Source organism: Eretmochelys imbricata, chromosome 3 (assembly GCF_965152235.1).
Source record: "Eretmochelys imbricata isolate rEreImb1 chromosome 3, rEreImb1.hap1, whole genome shotgun sequence".
Classification (NCBI taxonomy): Eukaryota; Metazoa; Chordata; order Testudines; family Cheloniidae; genus Eretmochelys; species Eretmochelys imbricata.
In genome coordinates this window covers 2575630-2594304 of record NC_135574.1, presented here as the reverse complement: position 1 = coordinate 2594304, position 18675 = coordinate 2575630, and the positions used below count along the sequence as shown (strand labels likewise).

At 44.5% G+C, this 18675-nt stretch overlaps 1 protein-coding gene across 19 annotated transcripts in view; it reads left to right on the top strand.

Annotated features, from left to right (window-relative positions):
- Positions 1 to 18675, top strand: part of DTNB (dystrobrevin beta) — a 375219-nt gene that overhangs the window by 24255 nt on the left and 332289 nt on the right. For 10 of the 19 annotated variants that reach the window (XM_077812270.1, XM_077812266.1, XM_077812264.1 and 7 more), the window contains one exon: positions 16795 to 16875. In XM_077812270.1, coding sequence (XP_077668396.1) covers positions 16795 to 16875 — 81 coding nt within the window. Of the gene's footprint in view, positions 1 to 16794; positions 16876 to 17358; positions 17491 to 18675 lie in introns of all 19 variants that reach the window. The other 9 variants (XM_077812275.1, XM_077812274.1, XM_077812271.1 and 6 more) reach the window with 1 other exon arrangement.

Below are 18675 nucleotides of genomic sequence, written 5' to 3'. Positions count from 1 at the left end.
GGTATGCTGTGCAAAAGTCCATGCATGGTATGCATGGTATGCATCTGATGAAGTGAGCTGTAGCTCACGAAAGCTCATGCTCAAATAAATTGGTTAGTCTCTAAGGTGCCACAAGTACTCCTTTTCTTTTTGCAAATACAGACTAACACGGCTGTTACTCTGAAACCTGTTCTTTGGACAAGGCTCCTTAAAGTGGTGGACTGAACCTTCAGGCTTTGGGCCCTGTGCATGCTATGATAGACTAATAGCCTTAAAAATAGATACAATGGGTGCCTCTTATGTCCAGGAGAATACCACTTACTGAGCAGATGCTCAGTGTGCCTGAAATTCTCCACTATGATGTTGGAGTTGCAAGATGTGAGGCTGAAATGCCACCTTCTGGAACAAATCATGAATATCTCATCATCCTTGGATCCTAAGGATGAGCTCCAAGATCCTGCTAGTGGCCAAGTCAGCTTAATCCAAACCCCATACAGCAGACAAGCAACACCGAAGACCAGCTGAGAGAAGATGGCACCTGGAAAGGACTTGGCATTGAAGATGACCCCAACATCAATCAGCTGGCAATCCAGTCACTCTCCAACTTTGAGTTACACATTTGTGGGTGCCAGCTGTCACCTAGCAGGTCCAACAGGAGCCTGTCTGAAAGCTATTCAGAGGATTGAAAAGATGTCTTTACAGGTTGAGATAGATGGCTTATACATTGCTGCAAAGTCTGTGGCCACCATGATGACAATGTGCAAAGTGTTGTCTTCAAGCATCAGGTTTCCTGAGAGAGGTACAGGCCATGATTGAGGACTTAGCTATATGGTGCTCTACACTTGCTGAAAGACTCAAAGGCCACCCTTTATTCTCTGGGGATTTACACTGTTCCTTCAAGCTGTACCATCCTCAACCCCAGTTGAAGCCACTGAGACCATCCTACCATCACAGGCAGCCTGAAATACCAAGCCAAGAAAAGACTGAGGTAAAATAGAGGTTCCCATGTTTGGCATGGACGCTGAGGAGCCAGAGGTGCAATCTGTGCCGGCAGGGACTTTTGCACAGCAGGACACTCCTTCTCCCCAGTCCTTGATGGCGTCCATATGGTGATTTATCTCTGGAAGATTTGCATTCAGTCCTTATCAGAGGACACTGAGCTCTGTCTGAAGCCTCTATTTTTCTGTTTGGAGTGACCCTTCTTTGCGCCAGACTGACGCCGGTTGCATGCGTAGTCCCAGCAGGCACTACTGTTAAAGAAATTCTGCCCTTACGTGCACAAGGCTCGTGCAAACCTACAGTGGAATCCACACTGACTTACATCTTGAAGAACCATACTTACTTCAGGGTAAGTAACCATAATGTATAGTGGACAAGTTCTATCGAAGTGGGAAGGGTTTGCAGTATTTCCTGACGAGTGGTCAGACTTCGTTTAGATTAAATCTCAGGAAAAACTTCCTAACTGTAAGAACAGTCAGAAAATGGAACAGACTGCTTTGGGAGTGTGATGGGGTGACTCACCCTGAAGGGTTTAAAGCAGGCCAGATGGGCCAATTAGCCCACTAGGCAGCTGATTATGGAGGCTCAGCTGCGCAGGAATAGGCAGGGCATATAAAGATGAGGAGCTGAAAGGAAACGAGGCTGCTGGGAAAAGGAAGACACTCCCAGGAGAAAGGGAGGAGTGAGTGGAGGCTGCAAACCTCAGTCACTCCCTGGGAAGAGGGAGGAGGCCTTAGGGAATTGGTAGGCCTAGGAAGAAAAGGGGAACCTGTAGTAGGAAGCAGCCCAGGGATAGAGCAGTGACGTCAGAAAGAGAAAGTGCAGACTGCTGATTGAGCGTCCCTGGGCTGGCCCAGGTTTCCTTACCAGCCACTGGGTGAGTGGCACTGAGGCAGTGAGTGGCAAGACTGCCTAAGACTGTTGAGCTAAACCTCCCTTGGAAGGGAGGGAACACAGACCGTGACATGGCCGGAGGGCTCAGCCACAAAGAGGCTGCGAGAGGGGCCACAGGTGGACAGCAGAGACAGTGACAGTGTGCAAATTGCGAATGGGGGGTATGAACCTTGAGCTAATCCCCAGAACACCAGAAGGAGGCGCCAGTCCAGCAGTGAGTGGTGCGCCCTGTGACAGGGAGGTCAGGGAAGCTTTTTTTACTGGAAGTTTTCAAAAGGAGGTTGGATAGCCATCTGTCTTGGGTGATTTAGACTCAATAAATCCTGCATCTTGACAGAGGGTTAGACTTGATGACCCTTGCGGTCCCTTCTAACCTATGATTCATAGTTCTTCGAGTGCTGTCCCTGTTGGTACTCCACTTCAGGTGTTGGTACATCCTGGCACCATCGATTGGAGATTTATGATAGCAGTCTCTGTGCGGGCTGTGCATGCGCCATAAGCATCTCGCGGTGCCGTTGGTGCTGGGCCTAGCGTGCGCATAACCCGAGCCCTCCAGTTCCTTCCCAGTTGTCCTTGGCTGAAGATGGAGCTCAGGGGCAGTGCTCGTTACTCTCACCAAACCTTTAAAAAAACATATCAGTTTAAATAGTTAGCCTTTTAAAAGTTATAGCTAGTGTTGGTGATAGTTTTAAGGAAAAAAAAAAGTTTGCTTTCTCAGTTTACCCTCTCCACACCAGGGTCGGTTAACTGTCAGAGATGCCTGGCTCCCCAGGCTTTATGCGATGCGGCTCTTGCTACGAAGCAATGTCCGTTTCAGACAGACACTGTTTGTGTGTCTGATGTCTTGGGGAAACACATATCCCACAGAATGCGCTCACTGCACTAATCTGAAAGCGAGACCCAGTGTAACTGAGATCTCCACTTGAAAATGATACTGTGACAAAGTGGGAATGTTCTTATGTTTTCTCTGAATACTGTGTGGGTGCCTCAGTTTCCCCTATGCAGTTAAGTATCCAGGTGGTGGGATAAGGGTGTGTGATTGTGGCAGAGCCCTAGGGGGCCAGCGTGATGGTGTCTGCACAAAGAATGGCCGACACCCTGTCTCCTGGCAACTGATGGCCTGGGCCCCTCCTCTGCAAAGGGGCCAACTGAAGGTGTTGGAGAACAAAGAGATCAGGTGGCCTCCTGGCCCGGGAAAGAGACAAAGGAGAGGAGGGGCTGGAGAGTTTCAGTTTGGAGCTGGCCGGGGAAATGGAGTGGGGCTCAGATTGGGCTCTGGCCTCCCTGCCCCTCAAGACGGACCTAACTGAGGGGTCCTGTTCTCTGTACCTACAATTTCTGTTTTAGACCATGTTCCTGTTGTCTAATAAACCTTCTGTTTTACTGGCTGGCTGAGAGTGACGTCTGACTGCGGAATTGGGGTGCAGGACCCCCTTCCCCAGGAGCCCTGCCTGTGCAGACTCGCTGTGGAAAGTGCACTGTGTGGATGGGGATGCTGAATGCTCCAAGGTCAGTCCCAGGAAGGTCGAAGTTGTGTAAGCCTCTTGCCCTGGGGAGAGGCGGCTTCCCCAGATTCCTGACTGGCTTCGTATGGAGTAGTTCCAGAGCATCGCTCGGTGACTCCATGACAGATACATGCCTTCCTCTAAAAGACTGAGGAAGAGGGTGCAGACGTTTCTGCAAAGAAAATGTATGCATAACTTTGAATACAAAAATGACACATGCATACATACCAGAAAATGTATGCATGGGTATCCTGTTCCAATAGGAACCCCCATCAATAGTAATCACGACGAATGCCTTGTTGATAGGCTAGGGAACCCATATGCACCTGCGCATGGTTCAAGGCAAATGATCTCCTGCAGACTCAGTTTCTCATCAATCTCCTAGAACTATGCGCGGTCCGCAATGCCTGCAGACACTTCCTACCGCACATGAAGAATGAATCCATTCGCATCGTAACCAACAACATTGTCTGCATGTTTTACATTAATTGACAAAGGGGTGCTTGACCTCACTCACTATGCACCGAAGCCATGAAACTCTGGGACTGGTGCATGCACCGCAACATAAACATTTCGGCCTCCTGCCTTCTGGGCTCTCAGATCGCGATGGCCGACATGCTAAGCAGGTACTTCTTTTGAGAGCACGAATGGGAAATGAATGGGAGAGTTTTGCTCTCCATTTTTTGCCGGTGGGGCACTCCCCTCATCGACTTGTTTACATCCTCAATGAACAGCAAATGTGCTATGTTGCACTCGAGAGCGGGGATGGGGCTCCGGTCACTGGGGGATGCCTTTCTCATCACATGAGATTCACAACTCATGTACGCTTTCCCACCAATTCCAATTATATCACATGTGATACACCAGATACGAATAGACCAAAGGCCAAGGTTATCCTCATAGTCCCGACATGGTCCAGATAAGCGTGGTACCCTTACCTGATGCACATGGTGATATGAGCCTCTCAAGTTCTCCCTCGTTGTCCGGACCTGCTGTCTCAGAACAATGGTCACACTCTTCACCCAAATCCGGAGAAACTCCATCTACAGTTGTGGCTCCTACATGGTTCCATCATGGCGAACTAACCTGTTCGGAACAAGTTAAACACATATTACTAAATACAGGTCCACACGAAATACTTACCTTCAAAAATGGAAGAGATTCTCCTCCTGGTGTTAAGAAAAACACTTGATGGCCTCCACAGCACCACTACCATTAGTGTTAGAATACCTGCTGGAGCTGAAAGGCTCGGATTTAGCAACGAGCTCAAAGTTCCTCTCACAACTATTACTGCATTCCATCATGAGATTGACGGGAACTTGATCTTTGCACACTCAATTACTAAACACTTCCTCATGGGTCTCCAGAACGTTTACCCAGAAGTTTGCCAACCTACCCCAGCCTGTGATCTCAATCAGGTGTTGAAATGCCACACTGGACTACCATTTGAACCCTTAGTCACCTGTTCCCTGCTGCATTTATCCATGAAAGTGGTACTTCTGGTCACCATTACTTCCACCAGATGGGTGAGTGAGATCGGGGCGCTCATGGCCGATCCTCCCTACACAATATTCTTCAAAGACAAGGTCCCGCTACACCCAATCCAAAAATTTATACCAAAGGTAACATCATCCTTTCATATGAACCAACCAATCCATTTTCCTATATTCTATCCCAGGCTTCACAAGACTCCAACAGAGACCGTCTTGCACACATTGGACATCAGACAAGCATTAGCATTTTACCTGGAAAGGACCAAACCTTTCCAGGAATCTTCTAGACTTTTAATTTCTACTACCAAGTGTTTGAGAGGCTGTGCAATGTCTACTCAGAGATTGTCTAAATGGATCTCCGCGTTCATTCAACAGTGCTATTGTATTCAGAACACGAATCCTCCTATGCATATCGGAGCGCATTCCACACGACCTGTTTCTACCTCGATAGCGTTCCTTAACAATGTTCTGATATTAGAGATTTGTAGGGTGGCCACTTGGGCCTCTGTCCACACATTCACTGAGCACTATGCAATCACTCAAGACTCCAGGGCTGACTCCATAGTTGGTCTAACCATACTTACCTATATGACCCAAATGAATCCGAAGTCCCTCCTGCCTTCCCGGGGCACTGTTCTACAGTCACCTGAAGTGGAGCACCCACAAGGACAGCACTCAAAGAGGAGGAGATGGTTACTCACCTTGTGCAGTAACTGAGGTTCTTCGAGATATGTCCCCTGGTGAGTACACCTGTACCCACCTTCTTCCCCCATACTTTGGAGTTCTCTGCTCGGACTCTGCGGTAGAGAAGGAACTGGAGGGCTCGGGTCATATTCCTGCTAGACGCGGCACCAACTTGCACTACTGTGCACGTGTGACCAGCTTAGACACTGCTACCATAAGTGCCCGGTGCCAGGATGCACCGACACCTCAAGTAGAGCACCCACTGGGACACCCATCAGTAACACCCCCAGTTACCTCACAAAGTAAGTAATCTTCTCTTGTCAAATTAAGCTTGTTTTGTAGCTGAATGCCCTTAGGCTTTGTCCTTGTTTTCCACAAACTGCATTCAGACTGATATTTGTGCTAAACTAGTGAAGTGCAACTGCATTGGTGGTCCATAGTTTGAAATGTAATCTCCAGTGTAACTGGGATCTCTTCCATCTAGAAGAGGGGAAATTTTCAGTACCTATGGTTAAACCTTCCTCATACTGTTGAGATATAGTTAGAAGTCTTAATGGGATAAAAAACAGGCAGAAATCTACTAAAACTAAAAACCAAAACCCATCATAGCTGTCAAAAGAAACAGTACTCTGGTTCTCCCTCCTCATTACTGCCTGTTTCACATTCAAATTTTGTGTTCTGTCATAAACTAGACCTTTTCATCTTTTTGTGCAATGCCTAGCACAAGGGGTCTCCAATTCTGCCCAAATATAAATTATTATTATTATTTTATTTTATTATATACTTGCATCTATCACAACTTCTTAAAGGTTTATAATATTGCAAATAAGTAGGTTCTGTTCTCAACTTTTAGGGTTGTCACTTGTATCTAGACATTTCTTAAATAGAAGCAACCTCTGTTTTGGTGGTGGTGGTTTGGCCTTCCTGAGAAGGTGGGCTTTATGTCAAGTACTGAAGACAAACTAGGATCTGTTCTGATCTCCCTTAACATGGTGAGTTACAACCTAAGACCCAGCACCAAAAATGCTTTTTCTCTAGTTCACAGTAGTCTCATCCTGGTTATTTATATTTACTGTGTCCTGATGAGTGTGGTGTTCTTATAATGTTCTGGATAGTGAAGCAGTTTGAGGCATTTTACTTCGCTCATTAGTCTCATCTTCACTGAGGTGACTTTAAAAGTGTCAACTGTTGGAGGTCCTAAATATTAAAAGAGAGGGACCTGCGACAAAACAGTTGTCTTCTTCCAAATGAAGATGAGGTAAATGCAGGTATTTTAAGAAGTCTGTGAATAGAAGTATTTAGTTCAGTTCATTGGCAGATTTAAGTTCTGAGATCACATGAACCGCCAGAACTAGAATTGGATGCTGTATCACTGTAGCTTAGAATCCTACTTCTCTGATGGGAAGTATGAATGTTTGTAGCCTTTGTGATTCACATGCTGTCTTATCTGAAACTTCTCCTGCTTCAGACCTACGTAAGACCTGTCCAGGTCTTCAGCATAATTTATAAATCCTCTCTTTTGCCTAATCCATGTTTGGGAGAAGTGTGAGGGCATACGGTTTTTGAAATGTTAAAAGTTGTTGCAGTAGAGACGGGATTAGTGGCCAGAGTACTCAGACTACAGAGTGGCTCACTAGATGTGACCCTTCAAATACACAGTACTATAGCTGGAATCTCAGAGAGTTAGACTATAGGTACTGGAGAAAAGACATTGGGTCCAAGATACCATGGTTCCTGGGTAGACTGCCCTTCTGAAACTGTTTTCCAGTCTACAGAGTTCCCTCCTTCCAAATGGCAGGCCTATGCCTCCACTCCTCTTTGGGGTGGGATCTCACAATCCAACTGCTATCTGGGTCTGTGAGTTACACCTCCCCGATTCCAACTATTACCTCCTAGCAGATCCAACTGAGCTTGGACCCTGCCAAAATTCTCTTTTGGGAGCTTGTGAACAGTAACAATATGTAGTGATACAGAAGCAGTGTCTTCAAAACAAAGAGCTGGCCCCTTGAAGGGGAATCTGGACCCATAAGACATACGTCCAAAGCAGACTGTGAAGAGCTACAAAGGGATCTCACAAAATGGGTGACTGGGCAGCAAAATGGCAGATGAAATTCAGTGTTGATAAATGCAAAGTAATGTAGACTGGAAAACATAATCCCAACTATACGTATAAAATGATGGGGTTTGAATTAGCCGTTACCACTCAAGAAAGAGATCTTGGAGTCGTGGTTAGTTCTCCGAAAACATCCACTCAATGTGCAGCGGCAATCAAAAAAGCTAACCGAATGTTGGGAATCATTAAGAAGGGGATAGATAATAAGACCGAAAATATTTTATTGCCTCTATATAAATCCATGGTATGCTGACATCTTGAATACGGCATGCAGATGTACCTTTGGTATGACCATTCTTATGTGCTTATGTTCCATACTTGTGATGAGCTAATTCAAGGACAGTGAGTCCGTCTAGGCTGTTAACTGAATGATGAGCACCTGGTCAGATAAGACCATAATGCCTCAGTTGCAGGGAGGTGCTCCTGGAGAAGGAAGCTCCATTAAAAGAGAGGAGCTCCAAGCAGCAGCAGGATGACTGCTACCTGTTAGCCTCTCCAAGACTACAGGCCAGGACTGAAATCCCCTCATCCCAAGAAGGAGGGCTGGGAAGACACCTGAACTTAAAGAGGAGATGTTTTTAGGAGAAGCTGTTTGAACTAAATAATTTGGACCCCAGGAGAAGGGAATATTATTTAAAGACTCTGGGTTTGTGTGATGTGTACCCCAAATTAAAAAAACAGAGTAAGAGGACCAAAAAAAAATGCCACTGTCGTTAAACAACAAAGTAAAAGAAGCATTTCAAGGCGTCCTTTAAAAAGTGGAAGTTAAATCCTAATGAGGAAAATAAAAAGGAGCATAAACTCTGGCAAATGAAGTGTAAAAATATAATTAGGAAGGCCAAAAAAGAATCTGAAGAATAACTAGCCAAAAACTCAAAGTATCAGCAGTTTTTTCCCCCTCTGAAGCAACTGGCATTGGCCACTGTTGGAAGACAGGACACTGGGCTAGATGGACCTTTGGTCTGACCCAGTATGGCTGTTCTTATGTTTTTATTCTTGAAGCCTGAGGGCTGTGTGCCTGTAGAGGCATGCAAGGCCCCAAGGGAGCGTTGTCTGGGGCGGCCACCATTTACAGGACTACTGAGGAATGCAGTACCTGCAGCACTACAGTAGGTCAGCAGGAGGCACTACAGGGCAAACATTTGTAGAGCTTAGACAAGTAGATTTAAAAATAACAAAAACTACTCTTGGCATTCCCCTCAAGCCTCTAAATAGACTTGTCTTAGCCTTGGCCTCCCTGCTCCTTCTGGGCGAGGGCATCGGAGCCTTCCAAAAAGTGAGGGGTCCTCTGAGGCCCTGCTCCCTCTTGGCTCTGACACCCCTCCCATTCCTCCCAAGGGCCTGCTCCCGCCCCTCCTCTTCCCCTGAACGCCCTGCCCCTGGCCAAGATGAAAGCTGGAGCAGGGCAGGGGAGCCTGTTGTTCCCCCGACGGCTTGGGGGGGCAAAAGTAGCCCCCTGCCCATGTCCCCACCCCCCTCCAGGTCCTCCACCCAGGGCAGTGGAGGGACCTACGCTCCTGACAGCTGCCCATGCAATACTGTTGGAGTAGTTGCATGTGCCTTATGTGTCCTTGTGCTTGCAGTTGACGGCATAAAGGGTGGGGCTGCTATGACTCCCTCGCGGTTCCTTCTCACGGCCTGTGGTGAGAATCAGAGCTCCCTGTGTCTCTTGGAGATATAGTTTCTTTCTAGCTAGCTATTGTGGTTAAATTCTTATTGTAAATAGTTCATTAGTGTTAGCTTAGTGGTACTTTATCCCTTAGAAGGATCTCTTATTTTAATGCCTTCCTGGAATTTGCACTGCTGTAAATATGCAGAAGTCTCCAGGCTTTAAACAGCAGGACTCCTGCAGAGATATGTTGCCTTCTAACAATGGGCGATGTTTGTTTGTTTGGGCCACGGACAAATGTTCAATACGTAGGTCCTTATCTTAACTAAGAAATCCAGAGAACTCCTGTTGGAAAGGTGATTCAGGCCTACTCTGACCCTGTTTACTGCTTCTTGATAGAGCTTGAGTACTTCTCTACAAAAAGTGCTCCTTTAGTTGCATCTCAAAAGAGCATTCAAAGCTCATGGTGAAAATGAGATGCTGTTTTGCTTCTCCAGGACCTTTTTCAAAGGTCCGTAAGAGATCACTGGAAAAAGACTGAGTTAGATCTGAGATGGGCTCCTAGTCTTTGCACAAGGACGAACATCACAGATACTTCTGCAGCACTGAATTGAGACCAGAGCACAAGAAATGCTATCCTCCGGTGCTGTCAAGTTTGGTAGTGACACCCGTGATGCTGTTGAGACTGGTACCTACTTTGTTAGTGATTTTCTGTTCAATATCTGTAGAGGTGCTTCCATCTATTTCGGTGCTTTCCATGCCACAGGTGTTCATTGCAGTCAAGGACCAGCTGTACCCATTGCTCCTGGACTCGTCACTTCTCCAGACCCAGAGAAGCTGGGTCTATTGCTGCAGTGCCAACAATGATGCCAACCTCAGTGCTGGCTCCTGCACTGGTGCTGACCATAGTACTGCTGCATACTTCTCTGGGGGCCTCACACCCTAACTGGGCCTTCTTTGATACCTACTCTAGTACTGCACTTCTGGTCCAGGAGGACTGCTATATTTCTTCGGACTCTGAATCTGGTGAGTAGGGTTCCCCAGACCGATCCCTTCAGATCTTGATGGTCATCTTGGCCAGCTTTTGAGCGACATTCTTCTTGAACACATGCCTATGACACGAAAGGCACGTGTCTACAGATTTGCCTTCCATGGGGCACCCCAATACAGTACTTTAGTCTCCACAGTATGCACCCTGCTTATATTCGATCCACTGATGTGTTCATCATCACACAAGGTTGGTATCTGCCACCCATTCCAGACCCAAGTCTCCTTCACCTGTGCCTGTTCCTGTCACAAAAGAAACCCTGCGTCCTCCTGTACTGAGCCAGGTGTCTTGCCTGGATCCATCAGAGAAGGAAGAAATGGAGGATATTTTTGAACCTCCCACTCACATCTCTTCTTCTTCACCAGTTTAAGCAATTGCTCCAGAAATGTCTTCCTCCATTACAGAGGATTACAAGACTTTCCAGGAGCTGATGAGAGCAGCGTCAACCCTGGGAGTTTAAGTGAAAGTTGTGCAAGCCTATTTACGTAAGTTCCTGGATACTCTCCAGACTGTAGTTCTGAAGTGCTCTTGGATCCAGACAAAATATTCTGGTAAACCCCAGCTTCTCTGCTACCTTAAACAGGGGTTCAAACAGTTTTTTTTATATAGCCGGTGCTGGGTTTCCTGGTTGTGTCTGTGGCCAATGAGGAAACTAAACAATGCCAGGCCAAATCAGTGCCTAAGGACAAAGCTTAAAAAAAAAAAAGACTGGACTTGTTTGGAAGAAAGTCTTACTCTACAGACAGTCTATAAATGTGACTATCCAATTAACAGGCACTGTTATAAAAATATTTTTTTATTAATAGGGATTCCCTAGGCAAATTTGAAGAAAAGTTGCTTGAAGAGTACAGATATTAATTCAAAGCCATTGTGGCAGAAGGATGATTGACAGCAAAAACGTCCATGCGCGCTGCTGTAGACTCTGCAGATACAGCTTCCTGGTCTATTGCTAACTGGATTTCTATGCAGCTATCATCGTTGCTCCAGGTCTCAGGGATACTTAAGGAATTGCAGACAACAATAAAGACCTTGCCTTTTCAAAGTTATAGCCTGTTTGCAGAAAAACCTGAAGTTGCCATGAAAACTCTGAAAAACTCCAAGGCTATTCTCTGCCTCATAGGATTTTATACTCCAGTTTCAAAGAAGTGATGTTTTAAGTCCTTTACCCTCCTAAGGAAACAGATGCTTTCAGGAGTTGTAGTAACTATGTTTGGGTTCCATTGTATTAAATTAATGGCTTATGTATTATTTTGACTGTGATTGTATGTAACCTCTCTAGGGGGAGGTGAATGCAAATTTCCCACTTCAGTTATGCGAAAACCCAGTCTTTTGCAAAAGCTTATACAAAAACCCAGAAGCTACTCCCTGAGGAGACTACCATTGTCTGCTCATTACCTGTTCCCAGAATCTGAAGATCAAAGGTCCAAGGTCTCTAAGGGAAAGACTGAAGTAGTCATGGTTGGGCTGGTTCTGAGCCAAAGGTGATATGACCTTGTAAGCACAGAAAGACCTTTTGGTGGGATTTGAAGAACTGACTACTGCCAGACCCATTGTTGCAGTTCAGGAGTGATCTCTGGAAAGCTTATGAGCATGTGTGTAGGTTATTTTTTTTAATGTTTTCTCTGTAATGCTTTCACCTTAAGAATAAATGTACTTGCTTATAAAGGCTGTGTGCTAACATAACTGCTGGCAATTATCTTGTCCATGGCTTAAGGAGAGAAAGAAAAGTGTGGACGCTGGCCTGTTCCCAGCATGGGCAGGGAATTGGGCTTCTGGAAAAAATCTTGGTCAGGAGAGGAAGAGATGTGGGTCCCTTCCGAAGAGAAGTGATAGCTCAGAAGCTGGGAGCCTAGAGTATGAGTGCCCTTTGTGGGCCACAGAGGGGGAATACAGGTTCAATTGCCATGAACTGTGACAGCACGTGGCTTCTTTGGGATTTCCTAGATCCTTCCCCTCCCTTTGGGGATTGCCATCCCTTTTCCTCAGTACGTGGAACTCCATAATGAGAAACAAATTGATTCTGGGTACTGTGGAGATAGATTACGCTCTGGAATTCCAGTCATTGCCTTACCTCCACCAACCTTACTGATCCATATTCAGGGATCCCTCTCATGAGACTGCATTACTTCAGGTGGTATTGTTTCCTCCCATAGAAGAGGTACCGCCCCACCCCCTCTACAACATGGGAAAGCAGTTCTACTCCTAATACTTCCTCATTCCCAAGCAGAGAGGTGATCTGAGGTCTGTCCTGGATTTGAGAAAGTTGAATACCTTCATCGAAAAGATAAAGTTCAGGATTGTCTCCCTGCTTTCTATCATTCCTTCCCTGAAGAATTGTACATTGCCTTCACTTTGCAGGATGCTTATTTCCATGTGACAATTCATCTGAGCTACAGGAAACACCTGAGATTTGTAATGTGAGTCATTTACAACCAGTAGACCCTTACTCCCTTTTGTTCTGTCTTCTGCCCCATTGGTATTTACCAAATGTTAGGTCGGTAGCCGCCACTGCCAAAGACATTCAGGGATCCAGATTTTTCCTTACCTGGAACATTGGCTCATCCGCAGTCAATGCAGAGATCAGGCTTAGAACAATATTCTTCAAATCCAGTCATTGTTCGTACAGTTGGGAGTGAAAATAAATGCAGAAAAATTAACATTGATACTAGTTCAAAGGATCGAATTTGTGCGAGCTGTCTTTGATTTCACCACAGAGATGGCATACTTACCTTGAGACCACTTTCTGACTAGATTTCTTCATAAGTTTATGATAAAAGCTGAGCCAATATTGTCAGTTTGCTTCTACCTACATCTTTTGGGATGTATGGCACTGTGATTTACATGACTTAACATGGAAGACTTTACCTCAGTTGCTGCTACTAATCAGGCATCAGCTGGGCATATTGATCGATGTACCTGCATGAGTGCTCTTCTCCCTTGATTGGTGGATGAACCTGGATAAGCTCTCCAATCTTCTTTTCTGCTCCAGCACCAACGATGACCTTCATAATGGATTCCTTGATTAAGGGGTGGGATGTTCATGCAGGTGAGATACAAACTGAGGCTCTCTGGAAGCCACAAGAAGCTTCCCTCTGCATAAACATTTTGGAGTTGAGCCATACTTTGGGCATGCAAGACATTCCTTCTTTCTATCAAAGGTTTCACATTGCAGGTATTAACAGATAACACAATTGCTGTTTTACCTGAACAAGCGGGGTGGAGCCAGATCAGTTCAGTGTGACAGTAATTGATCTGGAATTTCTGCATCTGCAACATCATCACATCGAGGATGTCTCACCTACCAGGTGTGAGGAACACTCTAGCAGATTGCCTGAGCAGAAACTTAACTCACTGTCACAAGTAGCCTCTCAAAACGGCAAATGATATGTTTCATGGGTGGGGATTCACCCTCCATGGGCCTTTTCATGATGAGCTTAAACAAGAAATGCATGCGGTTCTGTTGAGTCTAAGTCCAGGTTTGCTTACAGATGCATTTCTCCTGGACAGAGGTATTTCCATATGTTTTTCCTCCAGTTTCATTAATTTCCAAAGTTTTACAGGAACTGAAGCAGGACCATAACACAATTATCCTGATGTTGCCTCAGCCAAACTGGGGCTTCTGGGACACTGATCTCCAGGGACCCTCCATTCAACCCCCAGGAATGCTTCTTTTGATCAAGGATCTGCAGTCTCAAGATCGGAGCAGAGTTCTGCATTGCGACCCACACACTACACCTCCTGCTGTGGATTGTCATTGGTTAAACTGCTTGGAAAGATTGTGCTATCAGCAAGTCCAGAATATCCTGATCAGCAGAAGACAAAAATCTATGAGATCGACCTACCTCACTAAATCGAAAAGTTTCTGTGCCTGGGCTGTGACCTATCAGCTCTCTTCTACTCAGGCTTAAGTTTATGATGTTTTCAAATAGGATGGACTAAGAGTCCTGAGTTTTTGAGTTCCATTAGCCTCCATATCAGTTATCCACCCACTGATACAGGATACCTTGGTTTTTTCACATTCCATGGTAGTCATGTTTCTCAAAGAGCTTATCAAAGTTTATCCACTTATTTGGGATCCAGTTCCGCATTGGATCTCAATGTTCTCCTCTTGTGGCTTATCGGCCCCCCTTTTGAGCCAATGGCTTCCTGTTCTCTCTTCCACCTATTGGCGAAAATAGTGATTCTTTGATGGTGATAATATCTGCCTGGAGAGTTTGAGTTGCAGGCTCTTATGGCGGATCCACCTGACATGATTCTCCACAAGTCTCTTTGAGGCTGCATTCAAAGTGTGTTGAAAATCATTTTGGATTTTCACTAAAACCAATCTATCAGCTTGCCAATTTTTCCTCCTGAAACAACATTCACACAGTGATGAGGAGAGGCTTCATTCTCTGGATGTTTGTAGAGCTCTGTCCTTTTATATCAGTAGTATGAGACAATTTGGAGCATGACTTATGCAAAAGAATGAAAGGGAAGGCAGCTCTGCTCAACGAATCTCAGTGGATTTTATTTTGTATAAGGACCTGTTATGATTTATCTAACAACTCCCGTGATAGTAAAATGCCCATTCTACCAGGTTTCAAGCTACTTACGCTACTTTCTCAGTAAAGTGCCCATCCTGGATGTTTGCAAAGCTGCTTACATGGTCATCAGTACATACCTTTTTGAGACACTGCACTGTTACTCAGGTATCCCAGGTTGGTTGTAGACTTCGGTGAATCAGTTTTATAGTCTTTGTTCCAGTAGACTCCACCACCTGAAATAAGAACTGCTAGTATATAACACTTTTTCCTCCTTCAAATGATTCATAGAATCATAGAATATCAGGGTTGGAAGGGACCTCAGGAGGTCATCTAGTCCAACCCCCTGCTCAAAGCAGGACCAATCCCCAATTAAATCATCCCAGCCAGGGCTTTGTCAAGCCTGACCTTAAAAACTTCTAAGGAAGGAGATTCCACCACCTCCCTAGGTAACGCATTCCAGTGCTTCACCACCCTCCTAGTGAAGAAGTTTTTCCTAATATCCAACCTAAATCCACTGCAACTTGATTGTGCATATCTGTACAGTAACTGTTCTTGAAAATGTGTTGTGCACATATATATTCCACAGCCTCCCTCGTACTCCACTGCTTGAGTTGTGACCAAGCTTCTGGTATGAAGGGGCTGAGGTAGTCCCACCCTTTAAGCTCTCCATTACAGACATGACAGGCGCAGGGCATGTGCACTGCTCCAACAGTGCTGCTACCAAAAATTTCTGGCAGAACCAGAATTTTCTGAAGGAGGGGTCCCAGAGTTCTCTCTGTTGCCCTGCTCCTAGTGCTGCATACTCTGATCCCTTCCCAACCCCCTCTATCCGCACACCCAGCCTTGAGCTCTCTGACGGTTGTCCCCTATGCCCAGTCCTGAGCTATCTCATGCTGCCTTTGCACCCAGACCCACACTCTCCCTCTGCACATCCAGCCCTGTATTCTTTTCCCCAACATTGCCCCACACCCAACTCCAAGCTGTCCTCCTGCACCCGTCCCTGCAATCTCCCCATCCCACAGCCAGCCCATGGCTTTTATCCAGAAAGGTGGCCAGGATGGAGAGCTCCACCAGGAGCCAGGCAGTTCTGGGAGATCCAGACTCCATCCTCCTGTCTCCACTTCCCCAGTAGGCACCAAAATCCTGGATCCAATTCTCCCACCCTCCTGGAGACTGGGGGTTGGGGTGCCTGGTGCCCATGGGAGTCAGAAGGACTGCAAATGCGAGAATGGGCGATAAGGCACACAGGGTTGCAATGCCACTTTGAGTTGGCCTGGCCACCTCTCCATTATGCCAGTGGGAAAGGGGCTCTGCTGTTATGACACCTACCTGCGGTCAGGGGCCAATGTGCAGGGGGAGACTGGGTCCCCTGTCCTTCTCCTCATCATTGCACCCGTGCTGACTCAAGTGTACTGGGTGCACATACACCGACAGTGGAATGTATATATGGACAATCCGTCTGGAAGAACAGTTGCTATACAGGTACCAAGTAACCATTTTTTCCAATTGTGCCAGCTTCAGAGACAAAACAAACTAATTAATTTAAAAATATATATATCTGTTGCCTCGTATTGTAGTCAAATTACTTTAATCTCAAAACTTTCAAAAGTGGCATGAACAAGTAAGTGTTTGTGGCAGTAGAAAGTCTCTACTATTAGTCACTTAGGCTTACTTTCATAATATACATATGAATTTGCCAGTTGGAAATAATACAGCTATCCCAAATTTGCATCAGTTTATAATGTGTTTTTTCTTACATTTCTTAAGCATCGCACGTACTAAATTTTTATACCTTGAGGAGTTCACAGTTGAAAAATGACAAAGGTTTAGATTTGATTAACTAGTGCCAGGCAATCATGTACTAGAGGGAAATATTTTACCATGTGAACTGAATGTTAAAGAAAAAAGGTTGAAAAGTAAATAGGGTTTTTTCATTTTGATTTATAGGGGCTCAGAATTTTGATGTTATCAGACTTTCAACATATCGGACTGCCTGCAAGCTGAGATTTGTGCAGAAAAGATGTAATCGTAAGTCATAACACTTTACACTTCCATAAGCAGCTTGATTACTACATATGTACTTGATTTGGGCATATACCATACACGTAAGTTTAAAGAGTAACGATTATATCTTGGCAATTGAGGAAACTGTAGTTTAAAACAGATTTTACTTTATTTTAGAAATTAAAAACAGCGATGGAATTATTCATAAAAGATAAGTGAAATTTTAAAAATTAAGGCATGTGCAGTATTTATCTGCAGTTCTTGAAATCTTAGGTAAAATATTAGCTGATTATATAATTCACTTACGAATATTTACCATACAGTATGATCTAAGAAGTTAAGTTTTGTAGTATTTTAGTCAGTGTTTTCTCAGACAGTTCATTGAGCTCATAGCTCATTAATATAAAGATTAATCCATAGGGTAATGTATGATGATACTTTTTACATTAATTCTTCAAACTATGTTATTTGCATTATATTTCTAATCTATTGTGTTGATCACTACAGAACACAAAGCAGAGTAGATTTATGGACTTACGCACAAATCCTCCCTTTCCTTGGATGACCCTGGATAAGTGGAGCTGGTGTAATTCAGTTGTGGGGAAAGACGGAGCATGACTTTGGGGAACTGTGCAGAAGGTGTGCAATATTGTGTGCTGAGTTGAATGGGGGATGGTGCACCTGCCATAAGTGCTACTGCAACAGTAGCCAAAGGGATTGTCTGTGTGGTTTGGGAGAAGATTCTTTTCTCTCTTCTCATTCCTTTGGAGAACCCCTTAATCAGGCTGAGTACTGAGGACAATAATTGTCCTTAAATTATAGAGGTGAGTGAAAAATACTTCCCCTGGGTCAACACAAGATACTGTTTGCTGAATTTTTTTCAAAGCCCTTTATTTTTGGCTTCTACTTGTATAGTTTTTATAACCTATCTTGTTAAAACGCTTGTGTTTTCAGCTCTCTCTCATAGTTAGTAGAGGATAGCTGTGCTGAAGTGGAGGCTTAAACTGTCCAATATGGTCTCTTTTGCTATGGTTCCATTCCTGATGGCTCAAGGATAAAGTTATGGAAGTTTCCAGATCAGGGTTTCTAATATGGTAGCTAAATATTTCTAAAAAGAAAAAAGTGAAGCTGGGTCTCAGCTTCCCGTTAGTAAATAACGATAAAGCAAAATTTGTATTTAACTAGGAGGCAAGCCAGTGGTGAATATAAAGCTTGTTCTTATAGAGATACTGTTTTCAGATTTGCTTTTATACCATTTTAGAAGCATGATGTATATTCCATTCTTGCAAGTGTGAGGAGGAAAGGCTGAAAATCCTCTAGTTCTTCCTAATTTATTTTGGGGTTGCACACAAAAAATATTGACAGAAAAATACCCATTTACAAGCATAAATTCTGAAAAATGTAAACCAGTATTTGTTTCAGTCCAACCAAAATAGAGCGTGACTTATCTTGGGAAGCAGACAATGGATGATAGGAGAAAAAAAAAAGGAAAGGTCAACAGTCATGTGGGATTACATCATTGACAGGGTCAAAAGAACCAAAGGCATGGATTGACAGCCTTACTTAACAATATACAATTAAGTGTCTTTAACTTGGCCTGATCAGTGACTCAACACAGAAATCAGACTGTCATGTGGAAGATGCAAATTCAAGAGTCATTTTGAGCTTTTCACAATGTGGTAAGAGGCTCTAAGAACATCAAAATATGCAACGCCATTTTGTTTTAAGAATTTCTCATGTGACTTATTTAAGGTTGAGCTAAAAAGGGAAATAAGTATTAAGCAATAAATGACACATTTGGAGTATAAAGAAGGCTGAAACTTC